This window comes from Manis pentadactyla, chromosome 14 (assembly GCF_030020395.1).
Source record: "Manis pentadactyla isolate mManPen7 chromosome 14, mManPen7.hap1, whole genome shotgun sequence".
Classification (NCBI taxonomy): domain Eukaryota; kingdom Metazoa; phylum Chordata; class Mammalia; order Pholidota; family Manidae; genus Manis; species Manis pentadactyla.
The window spans coordinates 23,112,767-23,131,312 of NC_080032.1; the positions used below are offsets into that span (position 1 = coordinate 23,112,767).

Here is an 18,546-nt window from a genome sequence, read left to right on the forward strand (position 1 = left end):
CAGCTAGGGGCTTACCTGCAAAAAGCTAGTGGAGAAAGCTACTGATTTCACTTGTGGTGTGACTCTAGAAATTTCTGCTTCCTGGCTTCAGTTCAATCTGCTAAACATCAGATGTTCTTATGGGAACCTTGTCATCTGGCTCACCAGCACGTACAGAATCAGAGGGGTTCAGCCACTAACGATTCAAAGCCCAGTTTCACATGAACAGGCCAAAGACCTGGGTCTGAGCTTCCCCTTAACCACTAACAATCTTCTTCCAACTGGATCTTTGAATATGACCCTGTTCAGAATAAGCACAACCATCATCCCTGGTATTCCTTTATTGTAGGCTTTTGTTGCACCCCTGGGGCATCTGCCGGATTCAACTCCACAAATGACTTAGTGGTCACCTAGGAAAACCCTGGGAATCCCAGACAAGGGTCCCAGATTGATTTTTCCCCACCGTCCACCTGCTTCTCTGGCCTTTCCTTGCTCTCCTGGCCCCGGGGCTCCCATGGCCCACCCCGTTCCCTGTTTGCCAAGCATCACACATGCCTGCTCTCGGAGGTTACTCTCCCCTGATGCCCCCACCAGGCCGCTTCCTGCTCTCAGGAGGCTGGAAGGACTGGACACCCTCTCCTCCTACCCTGATCCAGAGGTGGAGTCGGTGACCTCAGTGGCCTCAAAGTCACAGGAGCACTTTCTAAGATTTGCAGGGCCCAGGACTTCTCCCTTTAAGGGTCTGAGGAAGGGACAGAGGAGGAGCACTGCCTTAAGCCAGCCCCCTTGTAGGAAATGCCAACCATTTCACCACACCGGTGACAACTTCAGGGAAATTAAACCACATGGGCCCTTTCTTGAGACTGAGTTTTTTGCACCAGCCAGCAATAATCCAAGGAGGGAGATGTCTCTGAACTGTTCACCCCTCCTGCTGCCCCTGGTCTCTGCGTGTCCTCTGTTCCTTTTGACAGCACCACCAGCCTTCTGGGAGGCAGATTCAGGGTTACCGTAAACTTATAAGCCATAATTATGACCAATTACGAAAGCACCACTGATGGGTGGCCTGCCAGAGAGGTATAAGACAGCATCTCCCAGCAACCCTGCTGGAAAGGTGCTATCAGCCCTTGTTACAGATGAGCTAACTGGAACACACCCATGACCACGCACTAGTGGGTGGCAGAGCCAGGATTTGATCCCTAGGTGCATCTGACCCCAGGTTCACCCTAGTCGTGCATGAGATATACCTTCAAAGTGTTAAGAAAGTGCAGATTTTCAGGTCCTGCCCCCAAACGAACCACATCTCAGAAAGGGGGGTAGCAAGGGGGCAGGAAGCTGTATGTTTTTAGACAAATTCCCCGGGTAAAGCTGAGAATGCCAGCCTGACGACTGGTCCTCATTAGACCATGCTGCCTTTCTAGGAAACTAGCTGGCCCTGAGCAGGCAACAATAACTGGCAGCCATCGTCCTCCTCCAACTGTACATCATCAACTTAATTACCAGGGGTGACAGCCATCGGAGTAGGGCAGAGCAGGAACAGGAAGTGCGCAGGGCCTCCTGCCGAACAGCGTGCCTCTCCTTCAGGGAGAGGTTGTGTGTCTCTCCCTGAGAACCCCAAGCTTTTCAGAACCCCCAGACTTAAAGGACCAACTACGAGGAAGGGGCAGAGAAACTAAGCCAACCCCAGGGCGACACCAACATGAGGTGTGTGCACCACTTTCCTGCAGCTTCCGTGAGGCCCCTAACAGCCCCGTGAGCGAGCTGACCCCAGCGATCCCATGACCCTGCCAGGGTCCTTGTCCCTACCACTCCAGCCTCTCTGCTCCTGCCACTCCAGAAAACTTACCAATACTGAAATTCAAATGGCCGCCTGCTTGACCGCTAGAGAGAATGGATTGAGAGGCAAAATGCTTTGACAGGTTCCCTTCCCAGAGGGAGCCTCAGCTCAGGCCTCCCACCTTCCTCAGTTTCCTTCTGTGGTAAGTGAGCTGCCTAGAAGAGGCTGGCTGGTGAACTTGCCAATAAGGCTGAGGTCAGAGGTCGGCCCCAGAGAAGCCCAAACCCTGTGACCTGGTCATCAAAGGAGGCAGCCAGAGTGTAGACGGATCAAAACAAATCCATCACCACCGGGGGAAACTGCCAATCGGGTGAATGGTGACACATGGTGATTCAGTAGCATCTTTGATTTGAAAGACACCACATCAGAAATGACCTCCTGTTACCTAATCATTTCCAGAAAAGGACTTTGTTCTCCAGGAGGCAAGGTGGGAGATCAAAGCATTTCTTGCTAATCATCATTTAGCATTAATTACTTGTGAAGTAACCTGGCCCAGACGTGCAGCTCCCTGCCCCACACCCTGACAGCCTCAATGAGCACCCTTGATCTTTCAACCCAGCCTGCATCAAATTGGGAGGAAGCCGACTGCAAACCTGGGAACTGAGAGACCCCAGGCAGCCCAGGCAGTCAGTCGTTCACTTACTTCTTTTCCTGTTAACTTTTTAACCCCATCAGCCAGGAAATGCATAAACATACTACTGGGCCTTCTCTCCCCCACCCTCTGCCACATTTCACTGAGTTCCTAACAGCTCAGGGATAGAACTGGGGACTCATACCTGACTATTCACAGGCTGTGTGGCCCAAGGCAGACTAGCAGACCTCTCTGAATCCCTAGTTTCAGCTGCACCACAGAGATACCATCCACCTCCTAGCCTCATTGTAAGGACTAAATAAGATCTAAAATCTGCATCTAAAAACTGGTGTATACACTGAGGAGCAATAGCCAGGTGGTTTTGGTTGTACTGGCAATAATTTATTTCTAGGGCTGAGTAGGGGGCCATGGCATTCATTGGCTCCAAAATAATTTATAATTAATGCTCTGGGCTGAATTGTGTCCCCCAAAATTCGTATGTTGAAGTCCAGACTGCCAGTACCTCAGAATGTGACTGTATCTGGAGATAAAGTCTTTCAAGAAGTAAGTTAAAATGGGAATGTTAGGGTGGGCTCTAATTCAGTGCGACTGGTGTCCTTATTAAGATGAGGAGGTTAGGACACAGACACGCACAGAGGGGAGACCATGTGAGGACACAGGGAGATAAGTCATCTACAAGCTACGGAAAGAGGCCTCAGAAGAAATCCATCCTACCCAGCAAGACCTTGATCTCAGACTTCTGGCCTCTGAGATTAATTTCTGTCACTGAAGCCATAGAGTTTGTGGTACTTTGTTATGGCAGCCCTTGCACACTCATACAATGAACTTCAAATAAATTATGGAAAACATAAACTAAATTGAAAAGAAAAAGACTGTACATGCATGGCTCTCATCAAAAAGACATTATAAATGTTGACAAAGACGTGGAGAACATGGAGCACTCGTCCACTGCTATGGGAATGGAAAATACTGCAGCTGCTTTGGCAGTCTGGCAGGTCCCCCAAAAAATTAAACATAGAAGGGTGATCTGACCAGTCAATTCCACTCCTAGGTACTACCCAAGAGAAATGAAAACATATGTCCTCCTAAGAACCTGTACACAAATGTTCAAAGTAGCACTAGAAACAATAGCCAAAAGGTAGGAACAGTCCAAATGCCCATCAATAGATGAATGGATAAACAGAATGTGGTCTATTCCACAATGAAATAGGATTCAGCCATAAAAAGGAATGCAGCACCAGTATGTGGATGAGGCTTAAAAACATGAGTGAAAGCTGCCAGACACAAAAGGCCACACACTGTATGACTCCATTTATATGAATCATCCAGAATAGGCAGATCCATAGAGACAGAAAGGAGATTAAGGGTAGCCAGGAGTTGCAGGGAGGATAAGATTTATTCGGGGGTGGGAGGAGCTGCCCGCTGATGAGGTTTTGTTCAGGGGGTATGAGAATGTTCTAAAATTAGATTGTTGTGAGAGTTGCACAGCTCTGAATATTCTGAATATACTCAAAACACTTAATTGTATACTGTAAGGGGGAGAAGTATATGGCATGCAAACTGTATCTGTTTTATTATAAGGTGCTTGAAAAAAAAAAAAAGACTGGTATCCCATAAGAGTTGTTAAACAGTGAAAGTTCTTTCTCCTCCCTCCCACCCACTCTCGCCAGCCCAAGGGCTCCAATGTCTGCCACCAGTGTTACTATCAGCCACGCTGAACCTGTGTACAGACCAGGGCTTATAAACTGATCTTCCACAGGAACCTTAGATAAGGGCTACTCCCCACAAGGGAGTAAAAAGGAGGAAAGGGGGCAGAGGTTTGATTACAGGACAAAAAAAAAAAAAAAAAAAAACACCTATAAGCCCCTCAGGAGTGGGCTGAGAGTCTCAGGCAGGAAGACAGGACACATTTGTGGTCCTAAAGTGATTTCCTCCCAGAGGCTCATTTGGATCCCATCATTAACTCTGAAATTACAGTGGGTAGTGGCAGGTTTGTTTTTCTAAAAGCCCATGTTCCCTGGGCAAACCCCAATCCCTCCCTGGAGCAATTCCTCAACAAGAAGGGAAGCGGGCAGTGAAGCAAGGCCACAGCTTCCTCTTCACCTTCAGGTTCACAGCAGCCATGGGGCCTGGCTGGGTGCTATGTCCGTGAGCACTGTTTGTGAAGTGCTAAATGGCACTTACATTTACTGCTCATGTAAACTCAATGTTAAAACCACACACATGTGCACGGATTAGGGAACTAAAGGCAGAACATATGGAGGCAAATCTTTTCTCATTTCTGTTGCCACCTTAATTCCCCTAAGCTTCAAAGAAAGTGAGAATTCAATATCCCCAACTAGTGAGTACCCTTTCCCCCAGCAATTCCACATTTAGGAATATACCCTAAGAAGATGATCAAACCAAGGCAAAAAAAAGTAACTTAGAATAGCACTATCCAATAGAAATATAATGGGAGCCACGTAACATATTTTTAAATTTTTTGGTAGCCATGTTAAAAAAGGTAAAAAGAAACAGGTGGAATTAATATTAATAATCCATTTTGTTTAACCAATATATCCAAAATATACCATTTCAACTAGAATAGCCAGATTTAGCAAGTAAAAATACAGTATACCCAATTACTTCAGATGAACAATGAATAATCTTTTCTAGCATAAATATATCCTATAGTAATGTGTGGGATATGATTATGCTAAAAGTTTTATTTGTTGAAATTCAAGCTTAAATAGGCATCCTTTGTAAAATCTGGCAATCCTAATTTCAACATGCACTTAATATACAAAACGAGGTATTCTACATTGTTCTTTTTGCACTAAGTCTCTGAATTCCATTGTATATTTTACACTTAAAGCATACCTCAAATTGGGCCATATTTCAAGAGCTCAGTAGCCACCTACAGCTAGTGGCTATCATTTCGGACAGCACAGATCTAGACTGTTCCTCTGAGTGCTTTTTATAATAGCAAAAAAAAAAAATGAGAAATCAGCAAAATACCCATCAATGAGGAGGCTGCTTAAGTTACAACTAACATTTACGGAGTACTAACCACCAGTCAATCTTTGTCCAAAGGACTTTTGTATGCATTACTTCATTTTTTTTATGGTTGAGCTGAAGCATGTTTATTTAAGAGATAAACTCAAGAATGTATTATCTCATTTAGTATTCATAACAGCCATTCAAGTAGGGACTGGTATAACTCCTTTTTATAAACAAGGAGAGTAAGGTTCAGGGAGCTTATAAAACTTGCTTTATAGAATTACAAAGAGAAAAAAAGGTACTTTCAGAAGGGAGTAAAACCGACCATGAAGCAGCTGAAAGAAAAAGAGAAGAAAGGAAAGAAGAAAGGAGGGAGGGAAGGCAAGAAAGAAAATTTGCCTGACAGGGAGGGAAAAAGGTGAGGCTTCCTTCCTGGCAGTTTTCTGAGTGACCACCAGGGGACACTGCCTACAGTTTCCACAGCTAGGGAAACCCACCCCTTTCATAAAATAAAAACTTGCAATGAACAAATCATCAAAACAGAGTATCTTAGCTGCGGTGCCCTCTCCCAGGAGTGCCCCCAAAAAAGCTGTCGACATTCTTACAGGAGATGAGAAGGGCTGCGGAAATGGTCGCCCAGCTACAGGCGATCTGTATCTTACCTTTGGAGTCTTCTTTGGCCAAGTGACTATGGGGACCCCAGTGATGGCCAGACTGGGGTCGTCGTCTGCGTGCTCCTTCAGCACATTCTGTGGCCAAAAAAAGGAGCCATATTAGCCAGAGTAGGGGGGTGGTCTCCGAAGGGGCCGGAGGCCGGACCTAACCCAGCAGAAGAGGGAGAGCTCTCTGCAGAGTCAACACCACCACCACCCACCCCCTCAATAAAAGCCAAGTCACCAGGGTCCCCCAGGGCCCACAAAACACGAACATTCCCCTCTCCAAAAAAATGTTTGAAAATCAAACCGCATGCCTCCCTATGACTTCCACGCACGCATCCCTCACTGATCATACTTAATGAAATCAAACATTTGTCCAGAGCGCCAAACGACCCTTATGCACACAAGCTCATTTAATCCTTACCAAGTACCCGGGAGGGGACTGGGAAGTGACAGTACAAGTTCAACTATGCACTCAGAGAAACAAACAAACCCAACCCCAAGGTTGTGACCCCTGTGAGCCCTGTGCTTCCACCAGTCAGCAAACCATATGCCTCCTAGTCCTGCTGTGCAAAGACATGGCGTTGTTTTTTGCAACATGGGCTTTAAACACAAGCAGATCATCTGGTCTGACCAAGGATGGAGTTATCTAGCCAAATGCTGGCAGAAAAATGGACTGTGATGGGCATCCTGCCAGGCTGCGTGAGGGTCTCCCACACAGCACACTATTCAATCCTTTGTGGGTGGTTTGAAGGTCTTTCAAGGGCAATTCTGACTCTATCAGATCTTGATCTTGTGTGCGGCTGATTTTATAACCTCATCCAGGTGAAAGATCCCATTCCACTGAATTATCCTTAATTTTTAGGTAAGGTAACCAAGGCTAGGAAAGGCTCAAAAGACTTGGGGGCTGCCCCAGACCAGGAAGCCAGAGCCCTGAGCCCCAGTCTCTGCCCCCAGACTTCCTGCAATGACCACTGCACACATGAGTTTTGGGCTCCCTCCACAGCATGCCATGAGAAAGGTGATTAGGGATGGGCACAGATCTGTCACTGGCCCGTTCTGACCACACCATTCATTTTTGGATTTTACAAAACCATTTCCACAGGGACATTTAAGAACAGAGAAAGCTGCACGGCAGCCCTTAACATCCAGAGCAGAAGAGCTCAAGCAGTAAATTTAGATGAAGATTATTTTAACTCACTTTCTCTGGTCTGTGTCTCCAGAAATGACTGCAATTCACTTCTAATTCACTCTATTGTCCTACTTTTCAGATAATCATTTGGTTGCTGGACTTTTCCAAGCATGCCAATTATCTCAAACTGCCTTCCTCTTTGGGGGTTGCAGCATAGTGGTTATGGGTTTGGGCTCCAGGCGGCTCAGGTTCAGCCCTTGGCCCTCCAGCTTTTTTCAACCCTCAGAGTCAATGTCACTGATTTGTAAATGCTGTTTATAAAGTGTCTTGGTTCAGTTACATCCCTGGGCTCACACAATGATTAACCTGCAGCAGGCCTCCAGTAAATAACTTAAAAAAAATAATAAAGCCACAAATCCCCAAAGAGGGACTTTCTACAAAATCCCTGACCAGTACTCAAAACTGTCAAGGTTAACAAAAACAAGCAAAGTCTGAGAAACTATCACAGCCAGGAGGAGCCTAAGGAGGCTTGACCACTGAATGTGATGTGCGGCCTGGGGACCCTGAAACAAGGGACTGCGGGTGAAATCCAAGGAAGTGTGACTATAGACTTTCACTAATAATCACATATCAATGTTGGTTAATTGTTAACAAACGTTGCTACACTGATGTAAGATGTTCTAAATAGGGGGAACTGGGTATGGGTCATACATGGAAACCCCCTGTACTATCTGCTGGATTTTTCTGTAAATCTAAAACTGTTCTAAAACAGCAAGTCTATTAATAAATTTTTTAATGCCACTCAGACAGTATTAACAGCTACAGTAAAGGAATACAGGATTCTTTTAGGCTGCCAATTTTTCTAACACGTGTGTAGCACATAGAAAAAGAAACCCAACCAAAAGGAACCAAGAACAGAGACATGATTCACCTCAGGGGTGGACTTCACATGGGGCATAGAAGAGGCTACCACTTCACATGGGGCAGCGGGAGCGATCCATGCCTGCAGGGAGGAGCACTCCATCGCCGATATTTACAATTATGTTTGCGATGATGATAAAAAGCAAACCAGCTTTCCTTCAGTTACATTTTAATTACTGTATTTAAATGCTATGTAGACTTTGTAGGCCTTGGTACCTGCCCCCGAGTGGGTTGTTCCAGCTGCCCTCTCCCCCCACCTTGGTCCACTGCTCGGGAAAGACGGGACTGGCAAGGTGAGGGATGAGGATGTCAGCGCCAGGAGGGCAGGTCCCACACATTTTGTTGAATGAATGTATGAGGGGGTAAGACGTTCTATGTGCTTGCTCTGTGCAGGCACCGTATTAGTATTCCATAGCTACTTTCACCCAATCCTCCTGACCACCCTATGAAATGGACTACCATCATTTCCACCTTGCAGACAGGAAAGCCAGGGCTTAGGCAGTGAAGGGAGCTGTCTGAGACCACTCAGCCAGTCAGGGCAGGGACCCTCCACTCCATGAGCTATGCTCTCTACCCGAGGTGTCACTCAGGGCGCCCACGTTCCCAGCAGCATGGCTCACAACAGCCAAAATGTGGAGACAACCCAAGTGTCTGTTAACAGATGAATGGATAAATAATAGGTGGTCCGTCCATACAATGGAGTATTGACCTGAAAAACGAGGGGAATTCCAACACATGCCCCATCACAGATGTACCTGAGGAAGTTGTACTGAGTGAAACAAGCCAGTCACAGCAGGACAAGTACTGCATGACACCAGCTTGTATGAGGTGCCTAAAGCAGTCAAATTCATATACAAGCAGAAAGCAGAGTGACGGGTACCAGGGACTGGGGAAGGAGCATGGGGAGTTAGTGTTTAATGGGTATGGAGTCTCAGTTTGGGGAGATGAAAAAGTCCTGGAGATGGATGGTGGTGATAGTTGCACAACAATGTGAATATGTTACTGAGCTTGAACACTTTAAAAATAGCAAATTTTGTTACATACACTTTACCACAATTTTTTAAAAAGAGAGGAAAGAGTGGGGCAAAGCAGCCCCTCCCTGAGGAGTGGATTCAGAGGTTCTCCAAAGTACAGGTGGGAGACTGAGTAGCTCACTAGTTAAAACTGTTATGCTATGCCTGGGACAACACTAGTTCTAGCATTAGAAGATATGAGTTCAAATCCTACAACTTACAGACTGTGACCCTGAGAGAGCCGTAGTTTCTCATTGCCCCACCAAGGGGTAGAACAGTGCTTTCTACTTTCATTTTACACTAATCCTGGATGTGATTTTACTGCCATTCTTTGGAGCATTTGTTGAGTGCTTGCTCTGGACATTAAAATAATCCTATTGGTGGGGTAAGGCTGATTCTCCCCATTTCACAAAAGCAGAAAGTTTAGACAGGTTAAGTAACTTGTCCAAGGTCACACAACTGGGAGGTGGTGGAGCCAGGCATTGAACCTGGCACGGACTCCAAGCCTCAGTAGTAACACAGGGTAATAAAGCCTCAGTAAACCACTTCAGTAACCCCCAGAGCTGATCTATAGCCCATTATTGAAAAATACTGATACCTAGGAGACATTCTGGGCTCATATTCACCTTTTGATTAACAAATACAGAAGTAAGTCATCATCACCTATTCCTTGCACATAAGAGAGAACTAATTTGACCACCAACGCCTTTATAAAGCATTTCTCAAACTTTCCCCAGTCACAGAAGAGGCACCCACACCCCAAGCAGGCCTCTGTGAACTCGAAATTTTGTTGACGTTGGTTCTTAATAATCCATATGAATTTCACATCCTCCTCCACAATACATGAGGGTTTGTTTTTTCTAAAAATAATGTTTCCTGTTCCTCCCCCAAAAAAGTCGTTAAAAAAAAAGGGCTTTCCAGGAAGATGCTCCAAGTTTAGTTAAAGCACTCATATGTATCTCACCATGTAGTTGGGGCAGGGAGCCCAATACTTCCACAGGACTTTCTGCTCCCTTATCTCCATTTTTAACTCAAATGCCTCCAGGAACCAGGCAGGTAAAGCAAAAAGTGTAAAACACCAGGGTGTGCAGCCTATGGCAAACTAGAAGCCACATGACCCCTTTAAAGGCAAATGCTACTCAATTCCAACTTACTAACCTCCGGTGGGAACGAAAGCCCAACCAAATCTCTGATTTTTCAGACAAATCAAAGATCCAGGATTTTATCTGGAATCTCTCCAATTTTAAATGTTGACAACTGATATAAAAAATTTATTAAAAAAAAAAAAACACTGTGAGCCAAACATGTGGGCTGGTTTGGGCCACGGGCCACCAATTTATAAACACTACTCTGCATATGACTGAAAATAAAGCCCACTTGCCTTGGTTTTCTTTCAGTTTCCTTCTGAATTGTCCCAAGATTTCCTGTCCTTTTAATATCAGAGCTGGAGTCAGTAATTCACAAGCAATGACCTAGGGCTTCTTTAGAGAATGTCTGGTTGCAAAAAGGTATTACAGAAGGTGTAAGTATTATTAAGAATTAATACATTAACAGTGATAAATGATCATTTAAAATTAATAAAGAGACTCCCTGAGTGCCCTTCAGTTGGGGATCTTGTCCACATACTCCCTGCAGGAAGCCAAGTCCCCCTTCACATGGTCTCAGTGGCCACCAGGGGGAGTTCTGGGTTCTGTCCCTGAGGGAAGTATTTTCTTTCATTTGTATGTGACAGGCTGCAGGAAAAGGCTATTCTAATTGGTCATTTTCTCTCTGAGAAATAGTCCGTGCTGAAGGGAATCATGTAACTGGCTTCCCCAGGCTCTGCCAGAATTTACACTCTCCCTGGGGCTCTCAGACACAGAGACTATCCAGCCTGAGAGCCTGTACCAGCCCAGTGCCCTTCAGGTTACACCCTGAGTCTTCAGAGTAGAGAAGCCTAGGGCAAGCTTTCTAAAAAAGACTGAGACCACCATGCCTTTCCTACTGGAAACTGCCCTGCTTTGGACTTAAGATAACCACAGACAATGCATGTGCTCCCCCCTTCTGCCAACTTTTCTCAAATAGCTTAATTAGTTAACAGTGGATACAGGCCCTGATCCCTGGGGTGGGGCATTAATAACTGGAAACTCCATCTGTACTGTGACTAAAAATGCCACCACTGTGACAACAAAGCAGAGGCAAGCATCAGGGAAGAGTCACCAGCCACCAACCACACCAACTGGTAATAGAGTAGCCCAGACTGCTGGCTCCGGGGAGCCCAGCAGCCTCAGCAGTGCCCCCTTGCCACAGGTAAGGGCCCCTGCAACTGGGCATCAAAACACCTTGGGTCTCCCAAGGTCCCTCCTCTCCACACCAGCCCAACCATCTTGGGCCTGCCTGTAAAAACCCATCTGTACTTAGTTGAATTGTATCACTCAAACAGATAGGTTCAAGTCCTAACCCGGATAATGTGGAAGTGAACTCTCCAGGTCCTTGCAGATGTCACCATTTAAGGATATTGAGATGAAATAATCATCTTAAGGATGGGTCCTAAATCCAATATTTGGTGTCTTTATAGAAGGAGAGGAAGCTTTGAACAGAGACACAAGGAAGGTGTCCATGGGAAGACAGAGGCAGAGACGGGAGGGAGGCGTGACAAGCCAAAGAACACCCGGAGCCACCAGAAGGTGGAGCAGCGAGGATTCTCCCCTAGGGCCTTCCCAGGAATCACAGCCTTGCCAACACCTGGATTTCACACTTCTGGCCTCTGGGACTATAAGAGAATAAGTTTCTGTTGTTTTAAGTCACCAAGTCTGTGGTCATTTGTTACAGAATCACAGGAAACTAACACACCACACTTGCCTTCACAGGTACATCATAGTTAAAAGCTTATCAGCCACATGATTTGGGCGAGTCAACACATCTTCCTGTGTCTCAGTTTCCTGTCTCAGAAATGGGATAATAACAGTCTCCACCACGGCAGGTTGTGGTGACGATCAGAATGCATGGAAGTAACTTGGCTCAACACGTTTTGGCTTATACCATATTTCTTCTTGAAACACATTGCCCCATCCTCTGTTTGCAGAATTCATCCTTAACAAGTTCTAGCACAAGGAAGAGCTGATTTAGCTGCATAATCAGCAGGGATAATAATGTGATTCAGGGGCCCAGAAATTAATTTTAGGCCCCCAAAAAAACCCAAATGGCATGGATCAGCCTATTTTTCAGGTCTAGTGTTTGTGGGATGTCCAGGACACAGATCTCTGGCCCCTTGCTGCTCTCCTTCCTGCTCCTGAGGTGGGTCAGGCAGAGAACTTGGAGTACACATGGCTCGTAGTCATACAGGTGCTCCTTAGGTGAGAGGCCTGCTCAGTCATTCCTGCATCCACCTTCTATCCCCTCACTGCCCAACAGAAACACCAAACACAAGGCTCTGTTTTATACCCAGCCCCAAGCAGGACAGCCTCAGCAGCTACTGGAGGCCTGACCCCTGACTGGGCTGAATCTGGCTGTGCCCTGTTGTCCACAGGTCATCTTTGGGGTATGAGCAAGCCAGGCTGCAGCCCTCCCACTGGCTTCCCACGTTGCGGCTCCTCTGAAGCAGGCAAGGGGTGTGACGGCTTAGAAAGGCGAGAGTGCTAGAGGTCTGGGCTCCGTACCTCACTGTCTCACAAAAACAGCAAGACCCAGGAGGGTCAGCGTAAGGGAGCAGGTGTGTTCCCGGTCAGGTTCTGATGACCCTGAGAGAGAAAAGCTGTGCACATCTTCCACAGTCACGGGTTTCACAGACTCTTGCACTTGACCCTCAATGGGCCTGTTTTCACTGAGCCTGAAATAATAATAATAATCAGCCGTAGCTTCTGAGCACTTAAAGGCCCTGTACTAAGGCTTTGCATGGGTCACTGCGCTGAATTCGATGAGGAACGGATTCTTTGTATCCCTATTCTATTGTGTTTCCCAAGAGCAAGCACTCCACTGGTTGGCGCAGGGGATTCAGCCTGACTCCAGAACCTCTGGTCTTAAAAGAGAACACCTGTCTGGGTAATGTACTCTCAATCTAGGATTATTTTCTTCCATATTACATTTGAGTTTTGATGAAAGAACAATGCAATTGACCTCTTTTTTTAGTGTTAAAAAAAATACCTGAAAACAATGTACCCTCACTGGCTCCTCCAGCCCCTTGATTCCATGTGGCCCCACAATTCCACAGGATCCCATAATTTCATGCAATCCTACAATTCTGTGTGGCACCATAATTCCATGCAACCCCACAATTCAATGAGGTCCCACAATTCCACATGACTCCATAATTCCAGGCAGCCCCATAATTTCATGCACTAAGAAAGGTGGTTGGTTATCTGAAGTGAGATGGCATTTCCATCCCCAGTTGACACTCTGGCAGCCAGGGGAACATGGTATTGTGGGGAAGAGAGCCTGGAATTATCTAAACAATGACAGCTGCCAAATGATCTTGCAAAGGTGTATCTGACAAAGACCCTCCCATCTCCCACCTTGGTGCTCAGTATCTACTGAGGCCCAAGCCCTTCACAACCTTGCAGTGCACCTGGTTATTTTCAATTATTTACAATTGATTTGAGGACTAGACCTGCCCCCAAATAGCTACATGTCCTCCTTCCCTCCCATCAGGAGCCACAGCTCTCTCCTTGAGTTCTAGTGGAAAGTATAGATCTTCTAGGAGAGACAGCACACAGAGCAACTCCCATCTGACAGTGAACTGCTCTGTCCACAGGATTAACGATTGCCAATCCAAGGAAGAGGGAGAAGATGAGGTATCAGGTTGCACAGCATGCCCCTCAAAAGTCATCTGCATCCAAAACCTCAGAATGTGACCTTGTTGGGAGATGGGGTCTCTACCGATGGTCTCATGTTAAGAGATCAAACTGGATCAGGGTGGGCCCTAATGCAATGACTGATGTCCTTATCAGAGAAGGAGAGGACACAGAGACACACAGAGATGACAGCCATGTGATGATCGGGGCGGAATGGGAGGGATGTTGCTACAATCAAAGGAATGTCCAAGACTGCTGGCTGCCACGAGGAGCTGGAAGAGGCAAGGAAGGGTCCTCTCCACTACAGCCGTCAGAGTGAGCAGGGCCTGGATTTCAGACTTCTGGCGCCCAGAACTGTGAGAGACTAAATGTGTTGTTTTAGGCCAGTTTGCGGTTCTTTGCTATGGCAGTGCTGGGAGCTAATCCAGATGGCACTCATTAACCTGAAGAGGGATGGTTAGCCAGCCAAAGCCAGTCACACTTTCCTTGGATTGTTACCTAGAATACCTAATTTTTCTCCATGGGCTCACTAGGAGCATTAGGTGTTCATTACTTCATGTGCCTCAAAGTAATTCAGTGACATTGGTCCCTGTTGTTACCCTCATTTCACAGGGAGGACACTAGGTTTTAATCCGTTAGGCACTTGTGAATGGCCAAGGAACTAAAGGATCTGGTCCTCAGCAGGACAAAGCACATCTTGTCCAATATCCTTGTTTTACATACAGGTAAACAGAAAGGGGGAGAGACTTGCCCAACGCGACACGGCAAGTAGCTGAACTCAAGGGTCTCTGTCCTAGTATCTTGTTCTTTCCATTGCATACAAGCCAGTGTCCTGCACTTCCAGCAGAATAAATGTCCTCAAAGACAGGAGTCACTGAAAGCACCTCAATGCCAAAATACAAAGGATTTCACAAAGGTGGGGAAGGAAATAGCTTTCTCAGATTTTTATAGGGTGCTGGTATCTCCTTTCATGTCACAGAACAAATTAAGTAGGGTGGTCATTTTGGTTTGACTTTAAATTCACACTCCTCAAAGCAAGTTTTCAGGTGCAAATGAGCTCTCAGACCTGCTGAAACTTTAGGATTACAGAGGCACTCTTGTCAGCAAGGCTGGAAGGACAAACTCAACTTTCACAACTTCTGCCCACAAAAAAAATAAGTTTTTTTTAAAAGTAATCTTTAAAGGACAAAAGAAAGCTGTAAGGACTGTTCCTTGCAGAACAGTGCGATCCAATTTTTTTTTTTAGTGATGTATAGTATACAACAGTGAGGGGAAAATTCCAGAAGTATACTCACCAGATGATTAAAAGGCATTACCTCCAGATTGTGAGAACTGAGGAGGGGATGTTATTCTCTATTTTAACCTATAAATGCTTAATTTCTTTCACACTGTTTATGTAACACTATTACACTTAAAACTTGGTAAATCCAGCATAGGTAAATTCGCAAACACAGAAAGCAGGTTGGGTACAGGGTTCTGTTTGGTGTGATGAAAAACTTCTAAACTAGACAGAAGGGAGTGGTTGCACAACACTGTAAATGTACTTCATGCCAACGAACTCTATACACTTTTAAATAGTTAAAAAATGTTTCTCTCTTCAAGATTCTAAACTGGAGGAGGAAACATCACTGGCCAGAAACAGTAATTACACTCAGTCGCAGTGGGAGCAGGGAGCATTGGCTAAAAATTTTCTCAGACCCATAGTCCTAACCTGTTTTTTATTTCTCAGCCAGTGTAAACAAAACCCCAGTATCTGAACAAATGGACCTAGGTGTGCAGCCAAGAAGTAGCTGCACTCTAGTAGAGAGTCAATCCTGGGTTCAAAATCTTCTTGGGGTCTCCAAGGACTCTGAGGGGGTTGATGGCCTGGCTGGACAACCAGGAACTCCCCTTTTCCAGAAGAGACACGTGGTCCACTTCCCCCACACAGGCTCCTGGCGGCATGGCAGTTAGAGATGCTATCAGAGGCCCCAGTTTCCCTGGGGCTCTAAGACCTGCCTATCCAATTTATAAGCTCTTTAACCTGTAAAGGGCCTCCTCAGATGAGTCTCAGGAACATAAATATCTCTAAAGACAGTCAAGTTCAGTAAATGACCTAAGTGGCCAGATTATTTAAAAAAAAAAAAAAAAAAAGATGTGTGAACCTAATGGTAAATACACATGCAGGGAGACAGCAGGAAAAGGTGGGGACTGCAGTGTATGAGGTCAGCTGCTACTCACCTCCCACTGCTTATAGCCAAACAGGAACACAGACCAGGATAACCAACATATTTTTTATGACCCTTCTGATTTTTTAATTTTTTTTTTAACGGCAACTGATTACAAAAATATGTTTAATACCATGCATGCCAAGCACAATGCCTACAGGCTGGTTTTGGCCCAGGACCACTGATTTGCAACTCTGTTCCAGGACCAAATCCATTGCTTGGTCTGTGAAGAAAGCCCAAGCAACCCCCTTACTACCTTCCCCCTAAATGTGGAATGGCCTCTGGGATGGAAGAAATCACGTTCCCCACAGAGGCCAAACGAAGCAGCACGGTAAGGCAGGTGCACACAGGCACGCCTCCACTGAGCACCATGTGTGGCCTTGGGCAAGTTACTTATCTGTACCTGATTTTCTCATCTGCAAAATGGGAGAGCAAAAGTATCATAGAGGGTTGTTGAGAGGCTTAAATGAGTTTATATGTGGAAAACACAACAGCACAGAGTAACTGAGATGCATTACTACACATTATCATGAGATGCCACTGAACCCCGGTGGGCACAGAGCAAGAGAACCAGGCTCCTTGAAATGTGTCTAAGCCCCCACCTAAGGCCTCCCCCACAGCAGCCTCGGAGGCCTATCAGTGGGTGCAGGTGAGAGACAGGGGGGACCAAGTCCCAGCCCAAGAAAGACATCCAGCCAACCAGGAACCAGGAACACTGCCCATGCACAGATCAGAGATACAAAGATACTTTAAAATAAAAAAGGCTTTCCACAAGCACAGAACAAGCTCTTAAGCTGAATGTGCTTTAAACTCATTTACATCATTTTGGGACCCTAATAGTATTAATGGTTTTATTATTGATGACAATACTTTGTTTTTATTTTACAGGACCTCAGAAGAAAAAAGTAGCCACATGACAGAATTCTAAGGTTTTCTTTAGGAAACCCAATATACAAAAATCCATACCACAAGATTAGGGGCTTTTAACCTGGGGTCCAGGAACAGGCTAAGGGGTCTAGGAACACTGCATACAAGACGTTTTGTGTATAAGTGTGTTTTCATAAAACTCTCAAGAGGTCAACAACCTCTAAAAAAGTCTGGAATCAGTGAAAAAGACTCATAGCAAGTAAAGATTTGCTTTATGGGAATATCTACCACAGAGTTCTTTCATCTGGCAATTTCCCCATTATAAGATTTTTGTTTCACAGCACCTGGAGGGGACACACCTGCTATGAAAGGTGAAATATATCTGGATTAATGATTTTGTACACTGGTTCCCTCTGCGGTCCCCTCTGCAGTCAGGCTACCCAATGTGGGCCCAGGTCTCACCTCTGACAGACCCCAAGTTCAGCCCCTTTGCTGAGCACCTTGAGAGCAGGACACTCTTAACACTTCTATATCCCAAGGGCCAGACACCATGTGTCCTAAATGAATAAATGAACACACGAATGAATTAACAAGTCCTATGTAGAGTTTTCAGCCAAAGAAGAGACTTAAATTCAGTTTCCAGCCCCAGCAGGCAACTGGATATAGCTGGTAATCAGACATTAGAGAAGGAAGCCCAAATACCTCTGAGGCCTCACACCAAAAAGCCTACCTATGCTGAGACAAGAGGCAGCTCTGGAGCCACTCCTAGATCCTCATTCCAGCACCCTCTATTTACCTTCTCTGTTCCCTCAGGCTTGTCCCCTTCAACCTCTCTGAACCTACTTCATTATCAGGTAAGTGCAGATAATTAGGACACCTTCCCTAGCACTGGTACCTGGCAGGGAGTAAATTTTCAACAGATGTTATGATTACAATCACTACAGAACAAGGCCTCACAGTGTATTTCCTGGGAAATAGATACACTGTACATTTACACTGTGTCTATAACAGCCTTCCCCCATCCGGAGAACTCCTATGCAGCCTCTAAGGCCTGGGTCAAATACCCTTTGCAAAACTCAAGAGCCCTGGCTCCTGGTATGACTGATGAGCATCCCCTCATCCCACTTCCATGCCCGGGGAAGATGTGCCCTATTGCACGCTACACATTAGGCATTGGTTCCCCGTCCCCTGACCTTCACCTGCCTGCTTTCCTGCTAACTGTTGAGCTACCCAAGGACAGTAACTGTGCCTCTCTGCCTTCTGTTCCCCGAAAGGCCAGCATAGCTGGTGCTCGGTGAGTGTGTGCTCAATGAATTGGTTTTACTTAGAGACCTCTGAACCTCAGGGTAACCACAGGGCCCACCTTAGCTTGCAATTCAGAGGGTCCAAATGTACAACCTGCTCATATGAAACAGATGCAGGCTCCAGGGAAACCCAGAACACCAAGTCTTCCTGATCAGGATGGAGGAGTCTGTCCCCAAACCCAACAATGGCACCGTTAGCACACCCATAATGCCTAACGCCAGTGAAGCCTCAGATTTTCAACAAGTGCTAAGGAAGAGTTCATCGTCAACCAGAGCCAGCTTCCACCAAGAGA

At 45.9% G+C, this 18,546-nt stretch overlaps 1 protein-coding gene across 10 annotated transcripts in view; it reads right to left on the reverse strand.

The window, feature by feature from the left end:
• The window catches only part of KDM2B (lysine demethylase 2B), a 109,575-nt gene that overhangs the window by 37,476 nt on the left and 53,553 nt on the right, over window positions 1-18,546 (reverse strand). For all 10 annotated transcript variants that reach the window (XM_057491855.1, XM_036929232.2, XM_057491856.1 and 7 more), the window contains one exon: window positions 6,047-6,133. In XM_057491855.1, the coding sequence (XP_057347838.1) occupies window positions 6,047-6,133 (87 nt within the window). The remainder of the gene's footprint in view (window positions 1-6,046; window positions 6,134-18,546) is intronic.